This window comes from Scyliorhinus torazame, chromosome 8 (assembly GCF_047496885.1).
Source record: "Scyliorhinus torazame isolate Kashiwa2021f chromosome 8, sScyTor2.1, whole genome shotgun sequence".
In the NCBI taxonomy this organism is placed as follows: domain Eukaryota; kingdom Metazoa; phylum Chordata; class Chondrichthyes; order Carcharhiniformes; family Scyliorhinidae; genus Scyliorhinus; species Scyliorhinus torazame.
Window position 1 is genome coordinate 112,701,614 of NC_092714.1, and position 26,003 is coordinate 112,727,616.

Consider the following 26,003-nt stretch of genomic DNA (forward strand, 5'->3'; position numbering starts at 1 on the left):
GTAAATTAAAGTTTAAAACCCTCAAAACTTCAAAGACCTATTTATTTTTTTCAACGGGTGCAATGAGATCTTAAATCATCAGCAGAAGTCATTATCAGGAATGTAACATTGAATGACAAAGCAAGTGAGATCGTGAGGACCACGCAGGCTCACCTGTCACATTAAAGGTAAGTGAAACTGGTGGGTCACGAAGTTTGGGCGGAATGGGTTGCAAAGGTCGGCCGGCGTGGGTGCTGAAGGATGGCTGCTTGGTAAAAATGGGTACGAACAAAAAGGTTTGAAAAACACTGGTTTACGTAGCTGGCCAACTTGTTTCCACTGGGTGTTAAAGGCACAATTTGGATGGTTTGGTAAAGGATTTGAAACATGATTGACAGTTTCAGAAAAACAACAAAGCAACTATTTGCACTTGAAGACAAAGACAAAAAAAACATTAATCTGGGACAAATAATTAATACAGGTTTCCTTACCAGAGAAAAGGAAACTTGAATTTTTAGTTTTTAAATGATTTTACTGCCAAGCACAAGTGAGACATGTTGTGATTCCATACCTGGCCTGCGATATTGTAACACCCTGTGGTGATATGGAATTTGTTTATCTGTCGGATTGATCAGAATGATAAAAGAAATGGGGCTGGTTTTTCCGTTTCAGGGACTATGGGCGGGATTCTCCGATCCTGGGGCCAAGTGTTGACGCCGTCGTAAACGCCGGAACGTTTTATGACTGCGTCATTTGGCCCCTAGGATCAGCGATCCTGCACCGTACAGGGGGCCAGCGCGGCACTGGAGAGCCTCACACTGCTCCAGCTGCTGATATGGGCGTCAGCACGGGCGGCACGGGTTCGCGCATGCGCGCCATGGTCGGAGCGTGTGTGTTACCTTCTCCGTGCCGGCCCTGATGCAACATGGCGGAAACCTACTGGGGCCCGGCACGAAGGAACATATGCCCCCACCGGGATAAGCCCGCCCACCGATCGGTAGGCCCCGATCGTGGGCCAGACCACCGTGGAGGCCCACCCACCCCCGGAGTCGGGTCATCCCTCCACCCCCCCCAACTAGGCCACCCCCACAGCATGAACGGCGAGATCCCACCGGGTAGGACCGCACGAGAACGTCGCCGGCGGGACTCAGCCTAACTCGGTGGGCACTCGGCCCATCGTGCCGGGAGAATCGCCGGCCGCGCTGGCGCTAATGGTGCTGATTCTCCGGTCACCGGAGAATTGGCGGACCAGCGACGGAGCGGCGTCACGTGATTCCCGCACACCCACCCCCCGTCGATTCTACGACCCGGCGCGGGGTCGGAGAATCCCGATCTATGTCCCCATGCCATTGTGAAAACTGTGGGGCGGGATTCTCTGGCGTGAACCACTCCAGCGTCAAGCCACCCCGAAGGTGCGGAATCCTCTGCACCTGCAGGGGCTAGGCTGGCGCCGGAGTGTTTGGCGCCGCGCCAGCCAGTGCAAAAGTGCTTGGCACCATGCCAACTGGTGCCGAAGAGCCTCAGTCGGCTGGCACGAGTTTGACGCATGCGCGGGAGCGCCAGCGTGTGCTGGCGTCATACCAGCGCATGCGCAGGGGGGTTCTTCTCCGCACCAGCCATGGTGGAGGTTCACAGCAGCCGGTGCGGAGGGAAAGAGTGCCCCTATGGCACAAGCCCGCCTGCGGATCGGTGGGCCCCGATCGCGGGCCAGGCCACCATTGGGGCACTCCCCGGGGCCAGATCTCCTCGCGCCCCCACGAGGACTCTGCATGCCACCCGTGGAGCCAGGTCCCGCCGGTAAGGGCCTGTTGTGATTTACGCTGGCGGGACCCGCTGAAAACGAGCGGCCACTCGGTCCATCGCGGGCCGGAGAATCGCCAGGGGGCCGCTACCAGCGGCCGCCGACCGGCACGGCGCGATTCCCGGCCTGGCCAAAATCCCGGTGCCAGAGAATACGGCAGTCGGCGGGGGCGGGATTCACGCCGCCCCCCCCGGCGATTCTCCGACCCAGCGGGGGGTCGGAGAATCCCGCCCGTGGTCTTTTACGCCAGAGGAACTGCCGTCAAAAAGGCCACAGATTCACAGCCCTGCAGGGGGCAACAGGCAGCTGTCGTGGAGCACGCAGCTCCAGCTGCCGATACGGCCCCCTGCACTTATGGGTCAGGGGCTGCATGGCGACGACCTCCAGTGGCCGCACCGTGCTCCATGCTGGACTCAGACCGCAGACTTGGACCGTGGAAATAGTGCCCCTGATCGGCCATGGGCCCGACCCGGACTGCCCGCACAATAAAGGCCCAATCCCGTATGAGGCCTCTCCGGCCCTCCGATCGGCCTGCCCCGACTATGGCGGCCGCGGACTGAATTGGGACTTCGGCCAGTCGGGGGCAGAGAATAGCGGGGCAGGCCTCGAGCAATGGCCTGAGGTGGTGGATACTCGGCGCGGCTTTCCGGGGCCGGAGAATTGCAGAACCGGCGCTGGTCCTGATTTCATGCGTGAAATTGGATTCTCCACCCCGACGCCGAACGGGATTTCGGCATCGGGGTACGGAGAATCCAGCCCATGCGTCTCCCAGAGTAAAGACTTTCACCTAGTCTTCAGTTTTTATGGCGAGGCGATTACATTTTAAACTTTAGGTAACATATACCGCTATACTTGAGCTTTTTGAATTTGATTTGGTTTGATTTGGTTTATTATTGTCACATGTATGAGTATACAGTGAAAAGTATTGTTTCTTGCATGCTGTACAAACAATGCATACCGTATATAGGGAAGGAAGGAGAGACTGCAGAATATAACGTTACAGTTATAGCAAGGTGTAGAGAAGATCAACTTAATACGAAGTAGGTCCATTCAAAAGTCTGATGGCAGTAGGGAAGAAGTTGCTCTTGAGTCGGTTGGTACGTGACCTCAAACTTTGGTATCTTTTTCCTGATGGAAGATGATGGAAGAGAGTATGTCCGGGGTGCGTGGGGTCCTTAATTATGCAGGCTGCCTTTCCGTGGCAGCGGGAATTATAGATAGTCAATGGATGGGAGGCTGGTTTCCGTGATGGATTGGGCTACATTCACGATCTTTTGTAATTTCCTGCGGTCTTGGGCAGAGCAGGCTCCATACCAAGCTGGTATACAACCAGAAAGAATGCTTTCTATGGGGCATCTGTAGAAGTTGGTGAGAGTCATAGCTGACATGCCAAATTTCCTTAGTCCTCTGAGAAAGTAGAGTCGTTGGTGGGCTTTCTTAACTATGGTGTCGGCATGGGGGGACCAGGACAGGTTGTTGGTGATCTGTAAACCTAAAAACTTGAAGCTCTCGACCCTTTCTACTTCTTTATCATTGATGTAGACAGGGGCATGTTCCCCACTACACTTCCTGAAGTCGATGACAATCTCCTTCGTTTTGTTGACATTGAGGGAGAGATTATTGTCGTCGCACCAGCTCACCAGATTCTATATCAAGAGAATGGCTTCAAGAGATGGCTGCATTTGCAATGCTAATGTGAATTAAACTTGCTGCCAAAAGTTATTATTTAACAGCTTAAGGACTTTTAAAATGACAAATCACATGTTCCTGCCATCACAAACTCTCTGGCCTAGTAACAATTGAAATTATAAAATCTTATTCCTTTGAGGTAATAACTTGGTCCTAGAAGTTTTATTGATTAAGGAAATTAGTTTTCTTTTCCTCTCTGTCTCTTTTGTCATGCAAGAATGCCTTTAAGAAATGGATGTATAAGCAATGTACCTTTAAGAAAACAGTGATGTCAGAGAGTGGGTGGAGCTCAGCTCAGTTCAGCCATTTTGAAGTTTCAGTTTTGAAAAGTGCCTGGCTGGTTTTGCTGAGAGCAGTTTAAAAGTGCCTGATGTTTTGCAGTTTTAAAACAGCTTGTGTGTGTCTGTGTTTTGCAGTGAGCTGTGATGTCTGCCATAAAAGACCATCTCTGGATCATTTGGGTGATTTAAACTCATAATTGCAAAGCCTTTAACCTGATGTGATTTTGTTTAAAGGTGTTAAGTCTCTTGGAAGTTTGAAGGAACATTTTAAGGAATTATTTACTGTTGCAATATTTTCTGAGTTATCTTTTCAGTAAGGGGTGTTAAGAGATCCAATGTTTATTTAAGATGTTTAGTTGAGTTCATGGAATAAACAGTGTTTTGTATTTAAAAACCCACGTGTCCATAATTGTAATACCACACCTAGGGAAAAAGCTGTGTGCTAGGAAAATCAACAAATCCATTAAAGGGAGAGGTTGGTTGAACTCCATGATACATTTTGGGGTTCTGAAAAGCCTCGCCCATAACACTTTCTTTATTTATCTCTCTTAATTAAATCTATTTTCCCTCTCTTTGTTTCTCTTTTTATATGCAATTTTGGCCCAATACACCCTGTTACTTTCAATATCCTTAAATGTTGCAGAATAAGGAGATGGTTTCATCCTTCACAGGGTTCCAGATGTCCCATTGAACTTCCCATACCATTCTCAACTTAAACTTTCAGCAAATTTCAATACAAGAATGTTTACAAACTGAAGGGTAAGGGAAAACCCCAGCTCACAGAGCACAGCAAGAAATGTCTTCGGCGGGATTCTCCGATCCTAGGGCTAAGTGTTGATGCCGTCGTAAACGCCGGATCATTTTACGACGGTGTCATCTGGCCCCTAGGATCAGTATTCCTGCGCCGCACAGGGGGCCAGCATGGCACTGGAGAGCCTCACGCTGCTCCAGCTGCCGATACGGGTGTCAGCACGGGCAGCGCGGGTCTGCGCATGCGCGTGGGTTGCCGGCCCCGACGCAACATGGCGGAGACCTACAGGCGGAGGAACATAGGCCCCCACCGGGATAAGCCCGCCCGCCGATCGGTAGGCCCCGATCGCGGGCCAGGCAACCGTGGAGGCCCCCCCCCCCCCTGGTCGGATCCCCCCTCCCCCACCAGGCCGCCCCCCGCAACCAGAACGCCGAGGTCCTGCCGGGTAGGACCAGACGAGAACGATGCCGGCGGGACTCGGCCCATCGCGGAGGGAGAATCGCCGGGTGCGGGGGGGGGGGGGGGGGGGCGCGTTGAGCGGCCCCCGACCGGCACCATTGGCAACCGGCAGAGCGGCGTCGCGTGATTCACGCCCCCACCCGCCGATTCTCCAACCCGCCGCGGGGTTGGAGAATCCCTATCCATGTTCAGCAAATTCAGGGGTATTTTTCGGATTACTTTTTTCTCGAGGGAAGATGTCCAATTATCAGCCTCTGTTAGAGTTTACACCGAGGAGGGGAGATAGAGCACTTTACGTCATAGAATGGCATATTTGCTTCACTTAGATATAAAGGGCTGGATTTTCAGTATTGGGGGGGGGGGGATGTTTAATGGGAGTTCAGAAATTTCCTGGTTCTGTGCATTCACCGTTGGAGAAAGTGCCTGTAAAGGCAGGGGTTTCATTCCGGGCAGCATGGGGCGTTGTTTCTGATCAGAATTATCCACTACCCCTTTCACTAAATACTTGTGCTGGATGCAAGTGTTTCATATTATGGAGAAAGCTAAAGGTTGCAAATTGTGAGATTTCTGCTCGAGCACTTGATCCCTGATATCTTGCCTTATGCCTCCACTTATCCCAGTTATAGTACAATGCTAATATATTCTGCTAATTCAGGGGTCAGGGAGCACACAATTCAGAGCAGGGAAGCATTGAGCTGTATGGGAATGGAATGTCTTTTTCCTAATGTGTCTGATTTGTTTGTTGTCCCAGGTGCCTGATTAAAGAACCCACAATACCACGATCCTTGTGACTCCTGGATTGAATTATAGCCTTAGAAAACCCAGCTCATCAGTCACATACTCTGAGAATACTGTCCCTTATTAAGAGATTCATCAGGCTCTACAGTCAAAGCAATCTGGATTCACCATACAACTTCATCCTGGTGTGGTGTAACTAAACTGTTGATGAGAATAAATGACATTTATCAGTGAATATATGAATGATTACACTGATAACTTGTCCACCTATTAAAGGATAACACAGTATAGAATGAGACCACTCATCGAATTATGTCTATACCCAGCTTTGATAGTTATTAAACAAAGTTCCGAAGTTTCTCCCTTTCTGAATATGCATGTAACCAATTCCCTTTTGAAAATTACTATCGAATCTGCTTCCACCACTCTTTCAGGCGGTGAATTCTAACTTAATACTGGTCCCAACATTGTTAGTACGCAAAGATTTGTCAGTCAGCTGCTTAGTTTGACTGCAAGCTGTGCCCTTTCAGGCCCTGGCTGTCTTTAAGGTTAAAAGCTCATCATACGTACACCTCAGAGAGCTGGTTGAGTCATTAAATCAGTAGATGTAAGTGACTTGTAAACGGGAGAATGCTGGAAATATTCAGCAAAGACAGAGTTAAAGGGTGGGAGTTAAGCTCACTCAAAACTCATTCCCTTGGACAGCATTTAAACTGGGCCCAATGTTTCAGCTCAATGCCCTTTAGTCAGATTCTGACATTCGTTCGGATGCAGTGGTTCTCTCATAGCTGACTGAGTGCCCTATGTTCAGGAGTGAGGAGTGTGTCCAATATCCTGTTTTACAATAAACTAATCTGCGGTTTGTAGCTGTAGTCTTGTGATCTGAACTGGGTACCATTTATTTGGTTCAATGTCCCTACAAGTGTGAAACATACTGAGAAGATTTGGTGAAATAAGGCAAGATACGAAATGTTACGGTGATTTATTTCATAGCATGAGTGACTATCAGAAGAAAAGTTGAAGCAAATTCTAACTAGTTGTTCAATCCTTTTTTCTCTCCTTGCAAAATGGGAGTAAAAAAGAATAAATCGTTATTAATTGGGTATAATGGTATTTTAGGTTTCTTTGTAGACCTGAGTACACAATCGAATCCAGAGCTCTCCCTATCTCCCCCTCGCCACCCTCACCCTCAACACTCTATTGATTGCTGGATATGTTCTCATATTTCGCCAGCTGCGGCCTTCTGCTGCTGAATTCTTGTTCCCCGCCAGGTTTGAACAGGATTCATAGACAATTTATGGCTTGACTCCTATGCCCCTGATTTCCTGGATTTGTGCCATACCCAAACTCCTGTGTAAAATCAGGGCCCATTAGTTAAACTTTTGCTTAAATTTTTGACAGTTTTCCAAAGCTGTAATATTTGCCAAAGTTTACATAAATTTATCCAATGTATTCAAAGATTTCAAATGTTGATCTAAGATCATTAAATATTTAATGTTGTTGATAATTGTTTAAATTTGTAAAAATAGTTGAACGCTGTAATAAAACATCAATTGTAATTAAATTATATTTTCCAAAGTCTAGTTAAGGTTTATTAGATTTCCTGTCAGAAGTTGTTCAAAGGTCAAAGAGTTTAAGGGTCTAATGTTTTAAGGCTGATGCCAGCAAAGCAAACTGCACGCATTTTTACTTTCCATTGACTTGGATAATATTGACAAGGGGCATGATTTTACATGCAATAAACAGTCCCATTTTGGCCACGTGTAGTGGGTTGTTTCTCGGTGCCTAGAGCGCTGAGAACGACCCTGCTATCAAACGGGACTCTGTCGTTAATTTTGGCCTAGGTGAGGGACACCCTGCCGAGGCCACACTTAACTCACTTCCTGCACTGACGAGAGGCCTCTCGCGTCACCGAGTCAGGCAGGACGAAGCGATTCGATTGCGCCCCAAAATTTTAATTTCAAATCAAGTAAAAGTGACTCTGAGACCAGGAAACAAGTTTCCGAATAGCGTTTGAACTATCGTCTTGGGAAATCCAGTGGAAAGAAGATCGGTGCAGTTAAAAAAACATCTGCCAATTTTGTTATGAGCCTGTTTCACACTGCTGCTGGAGACCAATTTCACCTCCATGAACTTAGTTGTTAAAATTTCTAGTTAATATTAACCGTATGAAACATCTTATGGAATAGAACTGTTCTTGAAGTTGGAAAGCTGTTGTTTACTCTTCTTCTGTGACCTCTAAAGTTAACACTCATTGGGTATTTTAAAAAATGAATTACAAGAGGTGGGCTTCGCTGGCTACATCAGCATTTCTTGCCCATTCCCAATTACTTTTGAGAAGGTGGTGGTGAACTGTCCTCTTGAACCTGGAATGGTAATCCATGTGGCGTAGGTACTACCACAGTGCTGTTAGGGTGGCATTTCTAGGATTTTAAACAAGCGACAGTGAAGGAATGTCGATATATTTCCAAATCAGGATGGTGAATGACTTGGAGGGGCACTTCCATTTGATTGTGTTCCCACACATCTACTGCTCTTGTCCTTCTAGGTGATAGGAGTCGTCGGTTTGGAAGATACTGCCTAAGGAGCCTTGGTGAGTTCCTACAGTGCATAATGTAGATGGTTCACACTACTTCCAATGTGCGTTTGTGGATGGGGTGCCAATCAAGTGCGTTGCTTTGTTCTGGATGATGTCAAGCATGTTGAATGTTGTTTGAGCTGCACTCATCCAGGCAAGTGGAGAGTCCCCACATTCCTGACTTGAGCTTTGTAGATGGTGGACAGGCTTTAGGGAGTCAGGAGGTGAGTTACTTGCCATAGGATTCCTAGCCTCTGACCTGCTTTTATAGCCACAATATTTATATGGCTAGTCCAGTTCCGATTGTGGTCAATGGTAACCCCCAAGAGGTTAATAGTGGGGTATTCAGCGATGGTTATGCCAATGAGTGTCCAGGGGTGAAGGTTAGAATCTCTCTTGCTGGAGATAGTCATTGCCTGGCCCTTGTGTGGCACAATTGTTATTTGTGCCACAAGCTGCCTTAATTCTGCCCTGCCTTCCCATGACAACACACACCTTGAACACACTACCGCTTGATCAGTCTAGCCTCTGATCTCCCTGCCCTCTGATCTCCCTGGCGATTGACCACTCTTCCCTCACAGCCCTGTCTTCTGACCACTCTACCCTCTCGAATGATACTTTTATGAATGGGCCATGATCCTTGGCTCTAGCTCTCACAATCCAGCATCTTCTGCTTCTCTAACCCCTCCACTGAAAGGGGCATGCAGACACGAGGCTACGCCTGAATGGAACATGAATTGAGTGAGGAGTTTGGGACTTAGTTCAGGTGGGAAATTCTAGTGAGCTTTCCTTCAAATTTAGATTGAGGGTTAGGTTCAAACTTTCAAAAGTTATTAGTTGAATAGGCGAGTAAAATAGGGAGCTGCCTGAAGTTGCAGTTATCTGTCAATCAGCTAAAAGTAGTTCCCCTCAATAGGTGGTAATTACTGTAGCAGAAAGCTGAATGAGTCATCAGAGGCTCTCCATATACAAGCCGCGAGGTTTTAAATCTGCACGCAGAATGGAGCACACAGATATGAGACACATCTGAGTAAGATGTGGATTGAGTGAGGCGTTGGGAATTTAGTTCAGGTGGGAATTAGGGGCTGAGGTGCAAAGACTTGCTCCTTTTTCTACTTTTTTTCCAGCTTCCAGTGGTTGTTGGATTTCCTTCTTTGTCTCCAAGCTAGATTGAAATTTTCTATTCCTTGTTTGTGCAAATTATTAGCTAAATAAGAAATTAAAGGAAAAGGGGTGGACAGAAATAGCAGGACTGAAGGTGTGCTTTAACTGCAGCATGTGGGAGACTGTGGAATGTACTCTAGTCCCGAGCAACCATATCTGCAGGAAGTGTCTGCAGCTTAGGCAACACTGGTTCCGAGCTGCTGAGCCGGAGTCCGAGTTGCAGACAATGCAGGGCATCAGGGAAGGGGAGAGTTACATGGACACTTTCTTCTAGGAGGCAGTCACTGACCTTGGGTTAGGCAGAAATTTAGAGTTGCTTCCGTGATGGAGAAGATTCAGCACCTGACTTTGTCCAATGGCTACAAGGTGCTTACTACTGTGCAGCTGATGAGAATGACTTCACGGTGAATGAGCGGTTTGACCATGGCACCATGGTGAATGATGCCATTCAAGTGGGAGGAGCGAAGAGGAATGTGGTGGTGATAGGAGACAGTACAGTCAGGGGGTTAGATACTGTTATCTGCAGTCGAGAGTATGAGCCTAGACAGCTGTGTTGCCTGCCCTGTGGCAGGGTTAAGGACATCTTCGTTGGGCTGGAGAAGGACTTGCAATGGGAGGAGGAGGTTCTAAGGGTTGTGGTCCAAGTAGGCACCAATTATACAGATGGGCCTGGAAAAGAGGCTCTGCTTAGGGAGTATAAGCAACTAAGGGTTAAATTAAAGAGCAGAACCTCAAGGGAAATCATCTCTGGATTATTACCTGAGCCGCAAGCAAATTGGCGGAAGGTACATAAACTTAGAGAGGTGAGTGTGTACCTCAAAGATTGTTCTGGGAGAAATGGATTTTGATTCATGGCCCTGGCACCAGAGCGAGGGAAAGTGGGAGCTGTACCATTGGGACTTTCTGCACCTGAAACGTGCTGGGACCAGTGTTCTGGTGAATTGTATAACTAGAGTGGTAGAGAGAGCTTTAAACTAAATATTGGTGGCCAGGGAGCATGTTGGAGAAGATATAGGAAAGTAAAGGGAAACAACAAAGTCGTAGAGCAGGGCAGTAATTTGGGTAATGAGTTCCAGAGAGTGGCAGGAAAGGGCAGAGCACACAATAGTAAGCATGTACCGACAGCTGAGGCTGAAAATGATAAAAAAGAATTTAAGGCTCAGTATCTGAATGTATATCAAATTTGTAACAAAAGGGATGAATTGTTAGCACAAGGAGAGAGAAATATGTATGAATTGATAGGCATTAGGGACATGGTTGAAAGGTGCCTAAAGCTGGGATCATAAAATCATAGATTTCATACAATTGACAGTGCAGAAGGAGCCCATTCGGCCCAAGAGTCTCTCTTGGAAAGAGCACCCTACTTAAGTCCACACCTCCACCCTGCCCCTGTAACCCAGTAACCCAACCTAACCTTTTTGGACACTAAGGGCAATTTATCTTGGCCAATCCACCTAACCTGCACATCTTTGGACTGTGGGAGGAAACCGGAGCACCCGTAGGAAACCCGCGCAGACATGGGGAGAACGTGCAGACTCCGCACAGACAATGACCTAAGCCAGGAATCAAACCTGGGACCCTGAAGCTGTGAAGCAACTGTTGAATGTTGAAGAGTATTTGACATTTCAGAACGACCGCAAGCTCGGATAAAGTGGCAGGGTAGCTCTGTTAATTAAGGCTGGCATTAATTCACTCCAGAACTGAGAGACCTTAGCTTGAAAGAGCAAAATATACAATCACTGTGGCTGGTGATGAGAAGTAGGAAAGGTAAGGGGTCACTTGTGGGAATACTTTCTAGGCGTCCTAACAGTAGTTACACTGTAGAAACCACACAGAGTACCGTGCAGTTTTGGTCTTCTTACTTAAAAAAAAGATATATAATTGCTTTGGAAGGCATTCCAAGAACATTCACTGGACTCATTCCTGGGATAAAGGGGTTATCTTAGAAAGAAATTGAGATGGAACAGGTTTGGATGATACCCATTGGAATTCAGAAGAATGGAAGGTGGTCTCTTTGAAACATATAAGATCCTCTGGTGGATGATTCTTCTTGTGGGGGAGATAAAAACGAGGGGACATCATTGTTTAAGAATCAGGGGCGTCATTCTCCGACCCCCCGCCGGGTCGGAGAATGGCCGCTGGCCGCCGTGAATCCCGCCCCCGCCCAAGTCTCTGGTACCCGAGATTGGGCGGGGGCGGGAATTGGGCCGCGCCGGTTGGCGGGACCACCCGCTCAATTCTCCGGCCCGGAATGGCCGAAGTCCCGCCCAGAAATTGCATGTCCCGCCGGAGTAAATCAAAGCTGGTATTTACCGGCGGGACCAGGCGGCGTGGGCGGGCTCCGGGGTCCTGGGGGGGGGCGCTGGGTGATCTGACCCCGGGGGTGCCCCCACGGTGGCCTGGCCCGCGATCGGGGCCCACCGATCCGCGGGCGGGCCTGTGCCGTGGGGGCGCTCTTTCCCTTCCGCCTCCGCCACGGCCTCCACCATGGCGGAGGCGGAAGAGACTCTCCCCACTGTGCATGCGCGGGAAACTGTCGGCGGCCGCTGACGCTCCCGCGCATGCGCCGCATTTCCGCGCCTGCTGGCGGGGCAACAAACGCCATTTCCGCCAGCTGGTGGGGCGGAAATCCCTCTGGCGCCGGCCTAGCCCCTCAATGTTGGGGCTCGGCCCCCAAAGATGCAGAACATTCCGCACCTTTGGGCCGGCGCGATGCCCGTCTGATTGGCGCCGTTTTTGGCGCCAGTCGGCGGACATAGCGCCGTTGGGGGAGAATTTCGCCCACGAGGTCTCCCTTTTAAGATAGAGATGAGGAGAAACTTTTTCATCCACAGGATTGTTGGTGTGTGGAATTTTCTTCCCAAGAAAGTAGAGACTAGGTCATAGAACATAGAACATAGAACATAGAAAATACAGCACAGAACATGCCCTTCGGCCCACGATGTTGTGCCGAACCTTTGTCCTAGATTAATCATAGATTATCATTGAATTTACAGTGCAGAAGGAGGCCATTCGGCCCTTTGAGTCTGCACCGGCTCTTGGAAAGAGCACCCTACCCAAACTCAACACCTCCACCCAACACCAAGGGCAATTTTGGACACTAAGGGCAATTTATCATGGCCAAGCCACCTAACCTGCACATCTTTGGACTGTGGGAGGAAACCGGAGAACCCGGAGGAAACCCACGCAGACACGGGGAGGACGTGCAGACTCCGCACAGACAGTCACCCAAGACGGAATCGAACCTGGGACCCTGGAGCTGTGAAGCAATTGTGTTATCCACAATGCTACCGTGCTGCCCTTAAGAACAAATAAATCTACACTATATCATTTTACCATAATCTATGTACCTATCCAATAGCTGCTTGAAGGTCCTTAATGTTTCCGACTCAACTACTTCCACAGGCAGTGCATTCCATGACTCCACTACTCTCTGGTTAAAGAACCTACCTCTGATATCCCTCCTATATCTTCCACCTTTCACCTTAAATTTATGTCCCCTTGTAATGGTTTGTTCCACCCGGGGAAAAAGTCTCTGACTGTCTACTCTATCTATTCCCCTGGTCATCTTATAAACCTCTATCAAGTCGCCCCTCGTCCTTCTCCGTTCTAATGAGAAAAGGCCTAGCACCCTCAACCTTTCCTCGTAAGACCTACTCTCCATTGCAGGCAACATCCTGGTAAATCTTCTTTGCACCTTTTCCAAAGCTTCCACATCCTTCCTAAAATGAGGCGACCAGAACTGTACACAGTACTCCAAATGTGGCCTTACCAAAGTTTTGTACAGCTGCATCATCACCTCACGGCTCTTAAATTCAAGGTCATTGAAATTATTTAAGGCAGCGTTAGTCAGATTTTTGTGAGGCAAGTGAGTCATGGGTTATGGGGGTTAGACAGGAACGTCGAGCAGAGATCACAACCGAGTCAGCCCTAATTCTATTGACTAGTGGTCGGGCTGGCACAGCCGAATGGCCAATCTGGCTCCTACATTCCCCAGGACAACTGACCAAGTCTTAGTAAACAGATTTTATTGTAGTGATAAATGTCAGAACTTCCATGTTTAAAAGGCAATTAATTGCTTCAATGCACTGAATAAATATAAAGACCACCTGATGAGCTCTTTATGAGCCCCCCCTATGGCATTTCCTGGCTCCAACATAAGGCAACTTATAAAACAGAATTCTGTCCCTGATTTGGAGGCTGGGCTTTAGCTGGATGACTGCTGAAGCCCTTATCAGGCTGAAGCAAATCAAGGTAAATCTGTTGAAGATGCATGATGCAGGAAAAAAATCACCTTTAATTGTAATTATATGGCACACAGGTTTAGTAAAATGCAGAATTCCTTAGAAGTTTCGAATGCGTCAATATGCTAATGAGAACATTTGTAGTAATCACTGTACTTTGACTTCAACAAGTTCAGATTGTGAACTCTCCTCCACCTTCACACCATTTTTATTTCTGTCAATTCATTTTATTTCTTCCATTGATTCATTTTCCGTCTGCCTTTTCACCCCACTTTCCATCTCAGTTTTCCCTTACCACCCCGTCCCCCTCCCACCACCCCACCCCACTAGGGCTATCTTTTCCATTCCAGGTTGTCCTTTGGCATACTGCTGACCTTTGTTCTGCCATTAACACATTTTTATCTCTTGATGTGCCACCATCTTAGCCATGATCACCATGCATTTACATTCCCTTCGACTTTTTGTCCATGACATCTCTGCCAATCCCTCCTCAGCCTCCACCCAGCACTTGCCCTCTATTCAGCCCTACTGCTACACTCCCCTTCCCCTCCCCCACAGTACTAATCTCAACATATTTCCAGTTCTCTCTAGCTCTGACGAAGAGTCATCTAGACCCGAGACGTTAGCTCTGTTCTCTCTCCACAGATGAGTTTCCGACATTTCTGTTCTTACTTCAGAATAATTCAGTTTTCAGCTATTTCTACATACAAGACAAAAGGTGAACTAAGAGGGTAGTTACACTAATCTCCAGATCTAATAAAGGTCATTCACCTGAAACGTGAACTCTGTTTCTCTCTACAGATACTGCCGGACCGGCTTCCAGCATTTTCTGTTTACATTTCCAGCATCCGCAGCATTTTGCTAATGTTGCAGTGATCCATAATCCCTTTGGGAACAAGAAAGATTGCAGTTGCCAGCTGTGGTAGTGGGTGGTCACTTGGTGCATTTGCACGACAATCCATTCAAATGTTAGCAGACAGTCCTACTCCTTTTCAGTTTACACAATTGACACCTTTACCCTGAGAGAGCATTGCTGAGAACAAGCACACAATAGCCCAGCTATTGTTGTCTCTCTCTGAAATGAGACAATAAATCTGGATGGTATTGGGAACTCAGGTCTTTGTGGATTTCATGAGTTGCCATTGGAGTCTTACTTGTAGCTGTATGTTCACAACCAGCTACTCCACTATTTGCCATCAGTAATGGACCTTCGACCTAGAGTGGGCATTGATTTGGAGTAATGGGTGAAGGCAGGATAAATGGAGGACACGGCTCACAGAGTTTACAGGTCTCTGTTGGACTGCCAATTTCACAACACTAATGGAATTGTAAAAACACTTAATATCCCAATAAAGTCCTTAATTAACACAAGAATTTTGCTTGGAAGTTGTTTTTGTTGACTGCTTTTCATTGTTTTGTCGTTGAGTCCGTCTCTCCGAGATAGGCTGTCTTTTCGAGAAAACAGATGTTGATTTGAATCTGTGAGATTTGAAACTGTGAGACTTGCTGTCCTGATGATTGAACCTTCTCCATTTATTGAAAATCAGATTGTGTAACAGTTCTGCTAACTTCCCAGTAATTAGCTTATATATGTTGCAAAATACTTCAACAATAGCTCAGATGTTTAGACTCGGGTAGATTGCTTAATTTTCAAATTGTGATTCCGAACATTGTCTCTGGCCCTTAATGATTGATAATGTCATATACAGTCTTGTCTCCCCCATTATTGCACATACTTGCTAAATATATTTAGATATGCAGGCTAGGAAGATTGGCCATGCTAAATTGTCCCTTGGTGTGCAGGTTAGGCTATGGGGTTACGGGGATAGGACGGGGGAGTGTAAATGGGTAGCTCAATCTAAAGGGTCGGTGCCGTTTTGATGGACCTCCTTCTATACTGTAGCGATTCTATATACTCAAATTACCACTGTTCAAATAATCCCTGACTCATGAACCCTGGTCTTCAGGCCACCCTGTTCCATTTGTTCTCATATTTCTTACCCTCTAACTAAAGTCCATAGACCTGGAAGGGCTTTTCTTAGCACTGGTACCAGAGCTGACTGCAGGTAGACTGTGAGAGATGAAAATCTTCTGCTGCAACATGCAGCTTTCTTTCTGATTTCAATTCTAATCTGAATGGATCTACACTATTATTTTGTGGCTCTTGGTTTGACTCATGGTCAATATTGAGTTTAAAGCCATTACAAATCTGGAACTAAATGTCTAATGATGATCATGAACCCATTGTCGATGGTCCGAAAAACCCTTCTGGTTCACTAGTGTCCTTTAGAGAAGAAAATTTGGCATACAAAGGACTCCAGACCCACAGCAATGCTCTTAAATGTCCTCTGAAATGGCCCAGCAAGCCAATCAGTTCAAGGGCAATTAGGGATGGCATCAAATGCTGTCCCAGCCAGTAACACCCACATCGCATGAAAGAGTAAGTGAAAAGTTGAAAAGTATAATTGATTTTTCCTGACCAATCAGTGAATGAATCTAATAGGAATCATCAATGAGAAAGACTGCATGTATGAGGAGTATCTTGTCACTGTTCATTTTCGCATTTGGCTTTGCATATAAAACCACCGCCTTCCACCCCAACAGCACCATCACTTGCCGATTGCTTTTAAAATTGTCTCTGTGGTTAGTCTAATTTCTCTATGCTAATATTCATATATAGAGGTTGAGAAGGTGCAGTAACTAACTGACAGATGTTCTTAAGTTGATCACTGAGCAGGTAATTCAATCATTTCCATCACATGAGTATATTTGCCTGTTTAAGAGTATTGTTATAGGGCCAACAATCCAGAGGCCTGAACTCCTAAACCCGGGGACATGAGTACCAAATCCCACAATGGCTGTTTGAAAATTTGAATTCTGTTCATTGTCCTACAGGCAAGGAAACCTTATCTGGTTTTAGCCTACAGGTAACACCAATTCTGCACAAGTGTGGTTGAGGCTTAACTGCCCTGTGAAGTAGCCCTCTGATCTAACAAGAGGTTGTATCAAACATCGGGGGCGGGATTCTCCGCACTTGGCGCGATGTCTGCCGACCGGCGCCAAAAACGGCACGAATCAGTCCGGCATCGCGCCGCCCCAAAGGTGCGGAATTCTCCGCATCTTGAGGGGTCCAGCCCTAACCTTGAGGGGCTAGGCCCGCGCCGGACTGATTTCCGCCCCGCCAGCTGTCGGGAAAGGCCTTTGGTGCCCGCCAGCTGGCGCGAAACTGACTTTGCCGTGCGGCGCATACGCCAGCGGGTGCTCATGGCATCCCCGTGCATGCGCAGTGGAGGGGGTCTCTTCCGCCTCTGCCATAGTGGAGACCATGGCGAAGGCGGAAGGAAAAGAGTGCCCCCACGGCACAGGCCCGCCCGCGGATCGGTGGGACCTGATCGCGGGCCAGGCCACCGTAGGGGCACTCCCCAGGGCCAGATCGCCCCGCGCCCCCCCCAGGACCCCGGAGCCCGCCCGCGCCACCTTGTCCCGCCGGTAAGAGAGGTGGTTTGATTCTCACCGGCGGGACAGGCATTCCAGCAGCAACTGGCGCGGCGCGATTTCCACCCCCGCCGAATATCCGATGCCGGAGAATTCGGCAACCGGCGGGGGCGGGATTCACGCCAGCCCCCGGCGATTCTCCGACCTGGCGGGGGGTCAGAGAATCCCGCCCCGGGGGTGGCACAGTGTTTAGCCCTGCTGCCACACAGCTCCAGGGACCGGGGTTCAATTCTGGCCTTGGGTGACTGTCTGTGTGGAGTTTGCACTTTCTCCCCGTGTCTGGGTGGTTTCCTCTAGTTTCCTCCTACAGTCTAAAGATGTGCAGGTTAGGTGGATTGGCCATGCCAAACTTCATCTCAGTGTCCAAAAGGTTTGGTAGGGTTACTGGGTTACAGGGATGGGGAGAAGGCGTGGGCTTAAGTAGGGCTCTCTTTCCAAGAGCCGGTGCAAACGCGATGGGCTGAATGGCCTCCTGCACTGTAAATTTTATGATTCTATGAAACCATTACCAGTGGTTCAAATAGAAGGTCCACCTAATGATAACCAGGATGGGCAATGAAAGCTGATTCTTTTAGTGACAGTATCTGCCTATTGTATATGAAATAACTCAAGGGGACAACACTCATAGTATCCTGTACTAACTGGTTAGTGATATCAAAAGGTAGTAAACTTTGAATGGTAGATAGAATGCAATCTAATTTTTAAGTCATTTAAGAAGGCAGCTCACCACCATCTTAAGGACAATTAATGAGGGGCAATAAATGCAGGCCTAGCCAACGAAGCACACATCCCTTCAATGAATTTAAAAAAGCTCCTCACATGCCTTCTATCTTACTGATGATCCCTAGTGAATTTTGAATATTCATCATAATATTGGAAAAATGCAAACCAAACAACAGCATCTTGCAAACCTGCGACCTTTATCACCCAGAAGGATGAGGGCAGCAGACACTGGGGACACCACCACACTGCACGTTCACTCACATCCACACACCATCCTGACTTGCCACCATCTCGATGCTCCTTCACTAGCATTGAGTCAAAATCCTGGAACTCCCTCCCTATCAGCACAGTGGGTGTACCTACACCATATGGACTGCAGCAGATCAAGAAGGCAGATCGCCGCCAGCTTTTGAAAGGCAATTAGGAAAGGCCAGTAAATACTGGCTTTGCCAGGGATGTTTGCATTCCAGGAAACAAATGGAAAAAAGAAAGACTTGTGTTTCTATCACACCATTCATGACTACTGGATATGACAAAGCCCATTATAGCCAATGGAATACTTTAGCAGTGTAGTTATTGTAGTGACCTAGAAAGCACAGCAGCCAGTTTGCACAGAGCAAACTCCCACAACAGCAAAGTTAGTCTGACCAGATAATCAGTTTTTGCAATGGTGATTGAGAATTCAGAATGTCCAAATTACCTAACAGCACGTCTTTTGGGACTTATGGAAGGAAACCGGAGCACCCGGAGGAAACCCACGAAGACATGGGGAGAATGTACAGACTCCACACAGACAGTGACCCAAGCCGGGAATCGGACCTGGGACCCTGGCGCTGAGAAATAACAGTGCTACCCACTGTGCTACCGTGCTCCCCACGGTATAAATATTGGTCAGAACACCAGGAATAACTGCGGTGCTTTTCCCGGAAATTGTGCCATGGGATCTTTTGCACCAACTTGAGAAAACAGACCAAAAGACACTGGGTTGGAGTCTCTGGTCGCGGATGCTGAAATCGCATTTGGCGATCGGCCGCAGAAGCACAGTTCCCGACCAAATCGGGGGCGGCGCTGCTTTCACGATGCTCCACCCCCTCCAAAGCGGCGTATCGATGGCCTCAGGACATTGCCTGAGGTCCGCCCCCCGACTGGCCGAGTTCCCGCCGGCATCGGTCGCCTGTGGTCTCATCTGTTGGAAAATCGACGTGGCGGCTGCGGACTCAGTCCAGCGCCACCACAATCGGGGGAAGGCTGATCCGTGGGCAGGGGGGACATTATCAGGGGCTAGGGGCACTGTGGGGGGTGGTCCAGGGTGCATGAGCCGGCCAAAGGGGGGAGCTATTTCATGGGCCGGGTCCGTGAGCGGCCGCAGCCATGTTGCACGGCGCGGCCGCTGCAGGCCACCACCGTGCGCATGCGCAGCCACGGACTCGGCAATTCTCCAGGCCATATCAGCAACTAGAGCTGGGTGCTCCACGCTGCCTTGATGCTAGCCCCCAGCCAAACCAAGGACCGGTGGCTGTTTTACACCTAATTTGTGTCATAAAACGCCATCATTCTCATGCTAGCCTGGGGACATAGCCTCAAAATCGGAGAATCCAGCCATCTCTGACAATGCAGCTATCCACCTGTATTGCACTGGAGCCTTAACTTTTGTGTTCAAATCCGGGTGTGTGACTTGAACCCAGAACATTCGGATGAAAGGCCAGAGTGCTATCAACTGAGGCATAGCTGGCACAGGTGATGCCATACAATATGAGTCGGGTAATGTAAGCCAGGTGAAGCAGAAGCACCCAGGCTATGGCTGTTTATATACTCTGACTGGCAAATATAATAAAAATATAAAATACATGATGGTGTGAAGCTCCACAAAGTAACTCACAACCTAAAGCTTTTGTGAATGAGCTCCTTGGAGAATTCGTGGCTGTGGAATTTCTGTCAAAAACTAGATTGGAAGTGTTTTGTGGATTGCCCCAGATAGGAGTTTGGAGGGTGACAGAAAATAAATAATGTTTTTAGGAAAAAAAAGCAACTTCATAACTGCACAGGTTTCAACATATTGCTCCTCATTGCTATAGGAATTGTCACAGTGCATTCATTTTTTGTGTAGCTTCTTATAAAATGTCTGTGTTAGCCCAAATGCATCTCCAGGATGACAGAAGCAAAAGCAAAATGGACCCTAGGCTCTTGAAGACATCAAATTAAAACTTATATGACTTGATGACCTGGTCCTATTTCTTGGGGACACAGGAGCTTGTAGTTCTCTGTAATAATAATTTAAAGATCCACTGTGAACTCTTCAGTCTCCCCCAAATGACAAATGCCAACTTCACCATGCAGCAAGGGAATGCAATTATCAAAATGGACCAGAGAGTTGGTTCTCTCAACATTTTAGTCCCTCTAGTTTGAGGAAGAAGGTAGGAGTGTAGGTCAATTAGAGGGACTTTAAAAACACTGATGAAATTGTGGATAGGTGTGGTCTACATGTTTTTAGAGAATGCTATTTCATTCGTGCAAATAAAAATGACACAACCCATCACAGCACCATAATAGCAATAAATCTTTCGCATTTCGCAAGCAGCTAATAATAGTTTAACTAGAGTAGGTGTCAATGATCTCTACACCTAGTTGTAGAGTGAGAAATGATTGACAGCATGTACAAAAAAACACTGTTAGATACCAGTTACCGGCAGCCCCTGCACTGATGAAATATGAGTGGTTTTGATTCAACATTGCTAAAGGTGCAAGTGATGTGACAGGTCATCAGCACTTTCTCATGACTTTCCAAACTTTTCGGCAGATCCAGAAGAATTTCTGCGCACAGAAAGGATAGGGTTTGAATGTCAGTGTAAAGTAGGAGTTATGTGGTGTGAAGAGATGTTAAGCATATATGCAAGAGCATTGTACTCACTACGAGAAATGTTAGTGAAGATGTTGCAAATAATAGAAATTAATATTACTCCGTGAATGATATTCGCAAGCAAGGAGATGGCAAGGGAAATGAACTGCAGAAAGAAATTGCTCTTGTTGTAAAGACTAAACTGGCATACCTCCAAACCTTACAGTGTGAACCAGTTAGTGGGCCACCAGGCGAAAAACAGGACACTGCTTATGTGGACATTGTTGTTGAATTCTTTGTTGGGGACAGCTTAGAAAGCACAAATCCTTCAGAGGTTGGAGAAGAGCAACAACAACAACTTGCATTTATGTAGTGCCTTTGATGTAGTGAAACGGCCAAGACTCCACAGTTGGGCAGCACTCGTTTAGGTTTACTAGGATTTGCACCAACATCTCCACCCACAATGATTGTGCGTCACTGTTTGATAGTACAATGCAGTACCCAAAGTTTGCGTGTTAGCCAACTAATCCCTCCTTAGGCAAAGGTCAACCTTCAAGGCAAAGCACGATTGCACCTCTGAGCACACCAACACAGGTTATTACTCTGACAGGCAGTAGCACAGAAACATATAAAGCACAGAAGATTTTGAAGAAAGAAGAAAATCATAGAGCACTGAAAATGAAAGGGTAGCACTGATGATGGGTGACGAGGAGGTACATGGCATAGAGTACGTATCCTCCTACATAACGGAGTTACAACAGATACAACAGATTGGATGAACAATTCTGAAGGCTGGGTACAAGTTCTGTGCATTTATATGCCAACTTCATTCAGGATTTGTACAAGTGACTTTAGAACCCTGATTGGCACATGAAAGGATAAGGCCTGTTTCTAGTGGATGTCCTCCACAACTAAAAGTCATCTGCTTCCAATATGGCATTCCACACACTTTCAGGGGAGAACGGACACCGTACCACAGACCATAATCTAAACACATCTTTTCAAACTTCCCACTGCCCCCAAAATGGACACAAATGCTGTCGAACTTCTCCTCTGTTGCCTTGTGAACTGGAGTTAATTATACATTATTGAATTATTTTCCTCTCCTACCTCCTGATCATCATTAAGCAAAAATGGCTCCTAATGAACTGTTAACAAGCCTTTGAAAGTAGCACTTTGCCCGCTGCTCTCTGGATGGATGCTTTTAACAGAGTTGCAATACCCTGAGCATAAACACAAATAAGGTTGCTCGGCACTGGCAGTTTGCCCCCTGCTATTCAAGGCTGCTCCTTCGCTAAAATGAGCAAACAAAAACTCCCAATCATTCAACCTTGCTGACCAGCCTTGAGCAACTGGACTTGGATGGTGAGCCGACACAAAACACTTTCATTTGTGTGGCACAGTGCCGCTTGTACCCTTTTAAACATTTGGAAAGGAGCTCAATGTTCAAATGAGTGGAGATTTGGTCTAAAAAGAAAACCTGTGTTTCCCAACAAACAGAACAGGAAGCAAAGTGTGGTGCTGGCAGAGAGATGATATAAGCAATCTCCAGTGATTCTCCAACCAGAGGGCAGGTCTGACTTGGAGCTTGCTTGCACTTTTGGATAAACAATGACAACTGGATTTGAGCAACAGCTGTAATATATCTGTATTGTTATACCAGAATACTGAAGGAGGCTAGAGAGGAAATTGCTGAGGCCTTGACAGAAATCTTTGGATCCTCACTGTCTTCAGGTGATGTCCCGGAGGACTGGAGAATAGCCAAGATTGTTCCTTTGTTTAAGAAGGGTTGCATGGATAATCCAGGGAACTACAGGCCGGTGAGCCTTACGTCAGTGGTAGGGAAATTGAAATGAAATGAAATGAAAATCGCTTATTGTCACAAGTAGGCTTCAAATGAAGTTACTGTGAAAAGCCCCTAGTCGCCACATTCCGGCGCCTGTTCGGGGAGGCTGTTATGGGAATTGAACCGTGCTGCTGGCCTGCCTTGGTCTGCTTTCAAAGCCAGCGATTTAGCCCTTACTGGAGATAATTCTTTGAGACAGGATCTACTCCCATTTGGAAGCAAATGGACGTATTAGCGAGAGGCAGCATGGTTTTGTGAAGGGGAGGTCGTGTCTCACTAACTTGATAGAGTTTTTCGAGGTAGGGCAGCGGATGTTGTCCAAATGGACTTCAGTAAGGCCTTTGACAAGGTCCCTCATGGCAGACTGGTACAAAAGGTGAAGTAACACAGGATCAGGGGTGAACTGGCAAGATGAATACAGAACTGGCTAGGTCATAGAAGGCAGAGCGTAGCAATTGAAGGGTGCTTTTCTGATTGGAGGGCTGTGACTAGTGGTGTTCCGCAGGGATCAGTGCTGGGACCTTTGCTGTTCATAGTATATATAAATGATTTGGAGGAAAATGTAACTGGTCTGATTAGTAAGTTTACAAAGTTTGGTGGAATTGCAGATAGCGATGAGGACTGTCAGAGGATACAGCAGGATTTAGATCGTTTGGAGACTTGGCAGAGAGATGACAGATGGAGTTTAATCCGGAAAATTTTGTGAGGTAATGCATTTTGGAAGGTCTAATGCAGGTGGGGAATATACAGTGAATGGTAAAACCCTCAAGAGTATTGACAGTCAGAGAGATCTAGGTGTACAGGCCCACAGGTCACTGAAAGGGGCAACACAGGTGGAGAAGGTGGTCAAGAAGGCATACGGCATGCTTGCCTTCATTGGCCGGCGCATTGAGTATAAGAATTGGCAAGTCATGTTGCAGCATGTTGCAAGGCCACACTTGGAGTATAGTGTTCAATTCTGGTCGCCACACTACCAGAAGGATGTGGAGGCTTTAGAGAGGGTGCAGAAGAGATTTACCAGAATGTTGCCTAGTATGGAGGGCATTAGCTATGAGGAGCGGTTGAATAAACTCGGTTTGTTCTCACTGGAACGACGGAGGTTGAGGGGCGATAGAGGTCTACAAAATTATGAGGGGCATAGACAGAGTGGATAGTCAGAGGCTTTTCCCCAGGGTAGAGGGGTCAATTACTAGGGGGCATAGGTTTAAGGTGCGAGGGGCAAGGTTTAGAGGAGATGTACGAGGCAAGTTTTTTACACAGAGGGTAGTGGGTGTCTGGAACTTGCTGCCTGAAGAGGTGGTGGAAGCAGGGACGATAGTGACATTTAAGGGGCATCTTGACAAATACATGAATAGGATGGGAATAGAGGGATATGGACCCAGGAAGTGTAGAAGATTTTAGTTTAGACGGGCAGCATGGTCGGCACAGTCTTGGAGGGCCGAAGGGCCTGTTCCTATGCTGTACTTTTCTTTGTTTTGTTTGTTGGAAGAATGTGTGTGTGTTTATACATCAGATACTCTTTCTTTAGCAATCAGTGGGGGCTTGCCGAGTAGTTACTGATAAACAGGATAGAATTTCTAGAGGAGAATATGACCTCCTCTCAGAAATTAGAGGAGGCTTTCCCCGCAATAGGCTCCATATTTCACCATAGCCGCTTTCAACCTCAGATGAACCCCTGGCTTTGCAGAAATTATTACTTTTTGTTTCACCTGCCAGCAACCGAGAGTTTCCAGCCGTCAGAAATACCTTCCGCAGCATCGTTGAATTGTGGAGTCACCAAGAAAAATCTGTTTGCCAGCTGTTTGGCAACCGGCCAAAGATTCTGACCTGTTTTTTTTGTTGGGAAATCAACCCCCACCTTTCGCAGCCTCAGTCGAGCAGTCTGCAAGCCAAGGAAGGGGGGGGGGGGGGGGCGGGGGCTGTGCCTCCCTGGCACCCTCTCGCCCTTGTAACCCTAATCCTCGCCACCACCCTCCTCGTTCACCTCTCCCATGGACTGGCACCAGCAAGGACAACCTTCTGCCCCAGACTGACTGTCTGATTTAACAAGTAACTCCAGACCGTGGCGTTAGAGAAAAGTTCCTAGAAATTGTAGTATTCCTGGCTAAGCACCGGTGGAATTGACCAGGCAGGGAGCAGAGAGGTGGTAGGGAGTGTTTTTAACTGCTTTGCGGAGGCAATGGTTCGAAATCAACAAAACTGAGATTGACCTCAGAGCCTGCAAATGTCTGCGACTTGCATGGAAATTCTTTTGAAGTTTCGCATTTTGATTTCACAATCAGACTGTAAAGCACAAAGGACCCACGGCCGTACGATTTAAATTTCTGCCATCCTCTAGCTAGTGCTGTGAACGATTTAGTTCATGCTCCCTCCACCAAGTTTCCAGATGACAGCGCAGAGCAGCTCATAGCAGAGATAGAAGCCCCGGTTGGCATGCAAAGATCAGCACCCTTACTTAGAAGCAGCAACTTTAAAACAGGAGAAGCCGTTTACTTTACCATCCTGTCCAGAGTTCTGTAAGTAGTCGCCCAGGTCACAACCAAACGCCGTGTCCTTCGCACCTTTTCGTTTTCCTTTCTGCTTTGCCGCTTTGTTCTTCATGGGTGAACAAGATGACTTAAATAATCTGTGCCTCAAATTGCTCTACACAAGAGCTGTCTGCAAACAACCATCAGTTTAGAAAAACAAAAACAAAATCTCAGTGAATCTGCCTTCGCCAGCAAGCAGTGCAGACTCACATCCTGAACACCATCAGTCAGCCTGTAGTAATAGCATTGACTTTTGCAGAATCCACACTGTGTGGAAAGAAACGATAGGGTTCCTCCGCCGTCCGTTTACGAGAGTCAGTTTAACTGCTTGGCACCAAACTCCGAAGTTAGCACAGCTCCAAATTTGTATTTAACAAAAAAAAAATTGGAATTTTCTCCTCTCTCTTCGAGACCCCGTTAAGACTGAGAGTTTAAACAGCAGCTTCCTGTGCCTTTTCCCCCCTTCCAAAGCATGTCAATGGTTTATCAATTTGTGTTCAGGAAATGCTGTAAGAAACCAAGGAAGTGAGGCACTAAGGACAAGCGTTACTGTTAGTCGGGCCTGACAGCAGGGAGATAACGGCCCCAGTCTTTAATAGTCAAAGCCTGACAGGAAACCTGGTGTAGGCCAGGCTTGGTGCTCAGTGTTAAACCACATCCTGTTGCAGTCTCTTTCAAAACTCACACACAAGGAAAAAAATCTGCTATGGTTTTTGTTAAGCGAGTACCATAATGTTATGACATGGTTATAATTATGGAAACATCTTTACCACATAGCTGTCTAATGGTATTCAAACACAGCTAATTACACTTTAAAAATATTTCATTTCATGGACCAGCAAGTTGAATTACGTTGCTAGTCTGAAGATATTTGTTTGGGTTCTGCTGCAA

General features: G+C 47.2%; 1 protein-coding gene across 1 annotated transcript in view; it reads right to left on the reverse strand.

The window, feature by feature from the left end:
• Nucleotides 1-25,686, reverse strand: part of arhgap31 (Rho GTPase activating protein 31) — a 195,745-nt gene extending 170,059 nt beyond the window's left edge. The window contains exon 1 of the mRNA XM_072514045.1: nt 25,083-25,686. Coding sequence (XP_072370146.1) covers nt 25,083-25,185 — 103 coding nt within the window. The 5' untranslated portion in view covers nt 25,186-25,686. The remainder of the gene's footprint in view (nt 1-25,082) is intronic.
• Between the last annotated feature and the right edge of the window lie 317 nt (nt 25,687-26,003).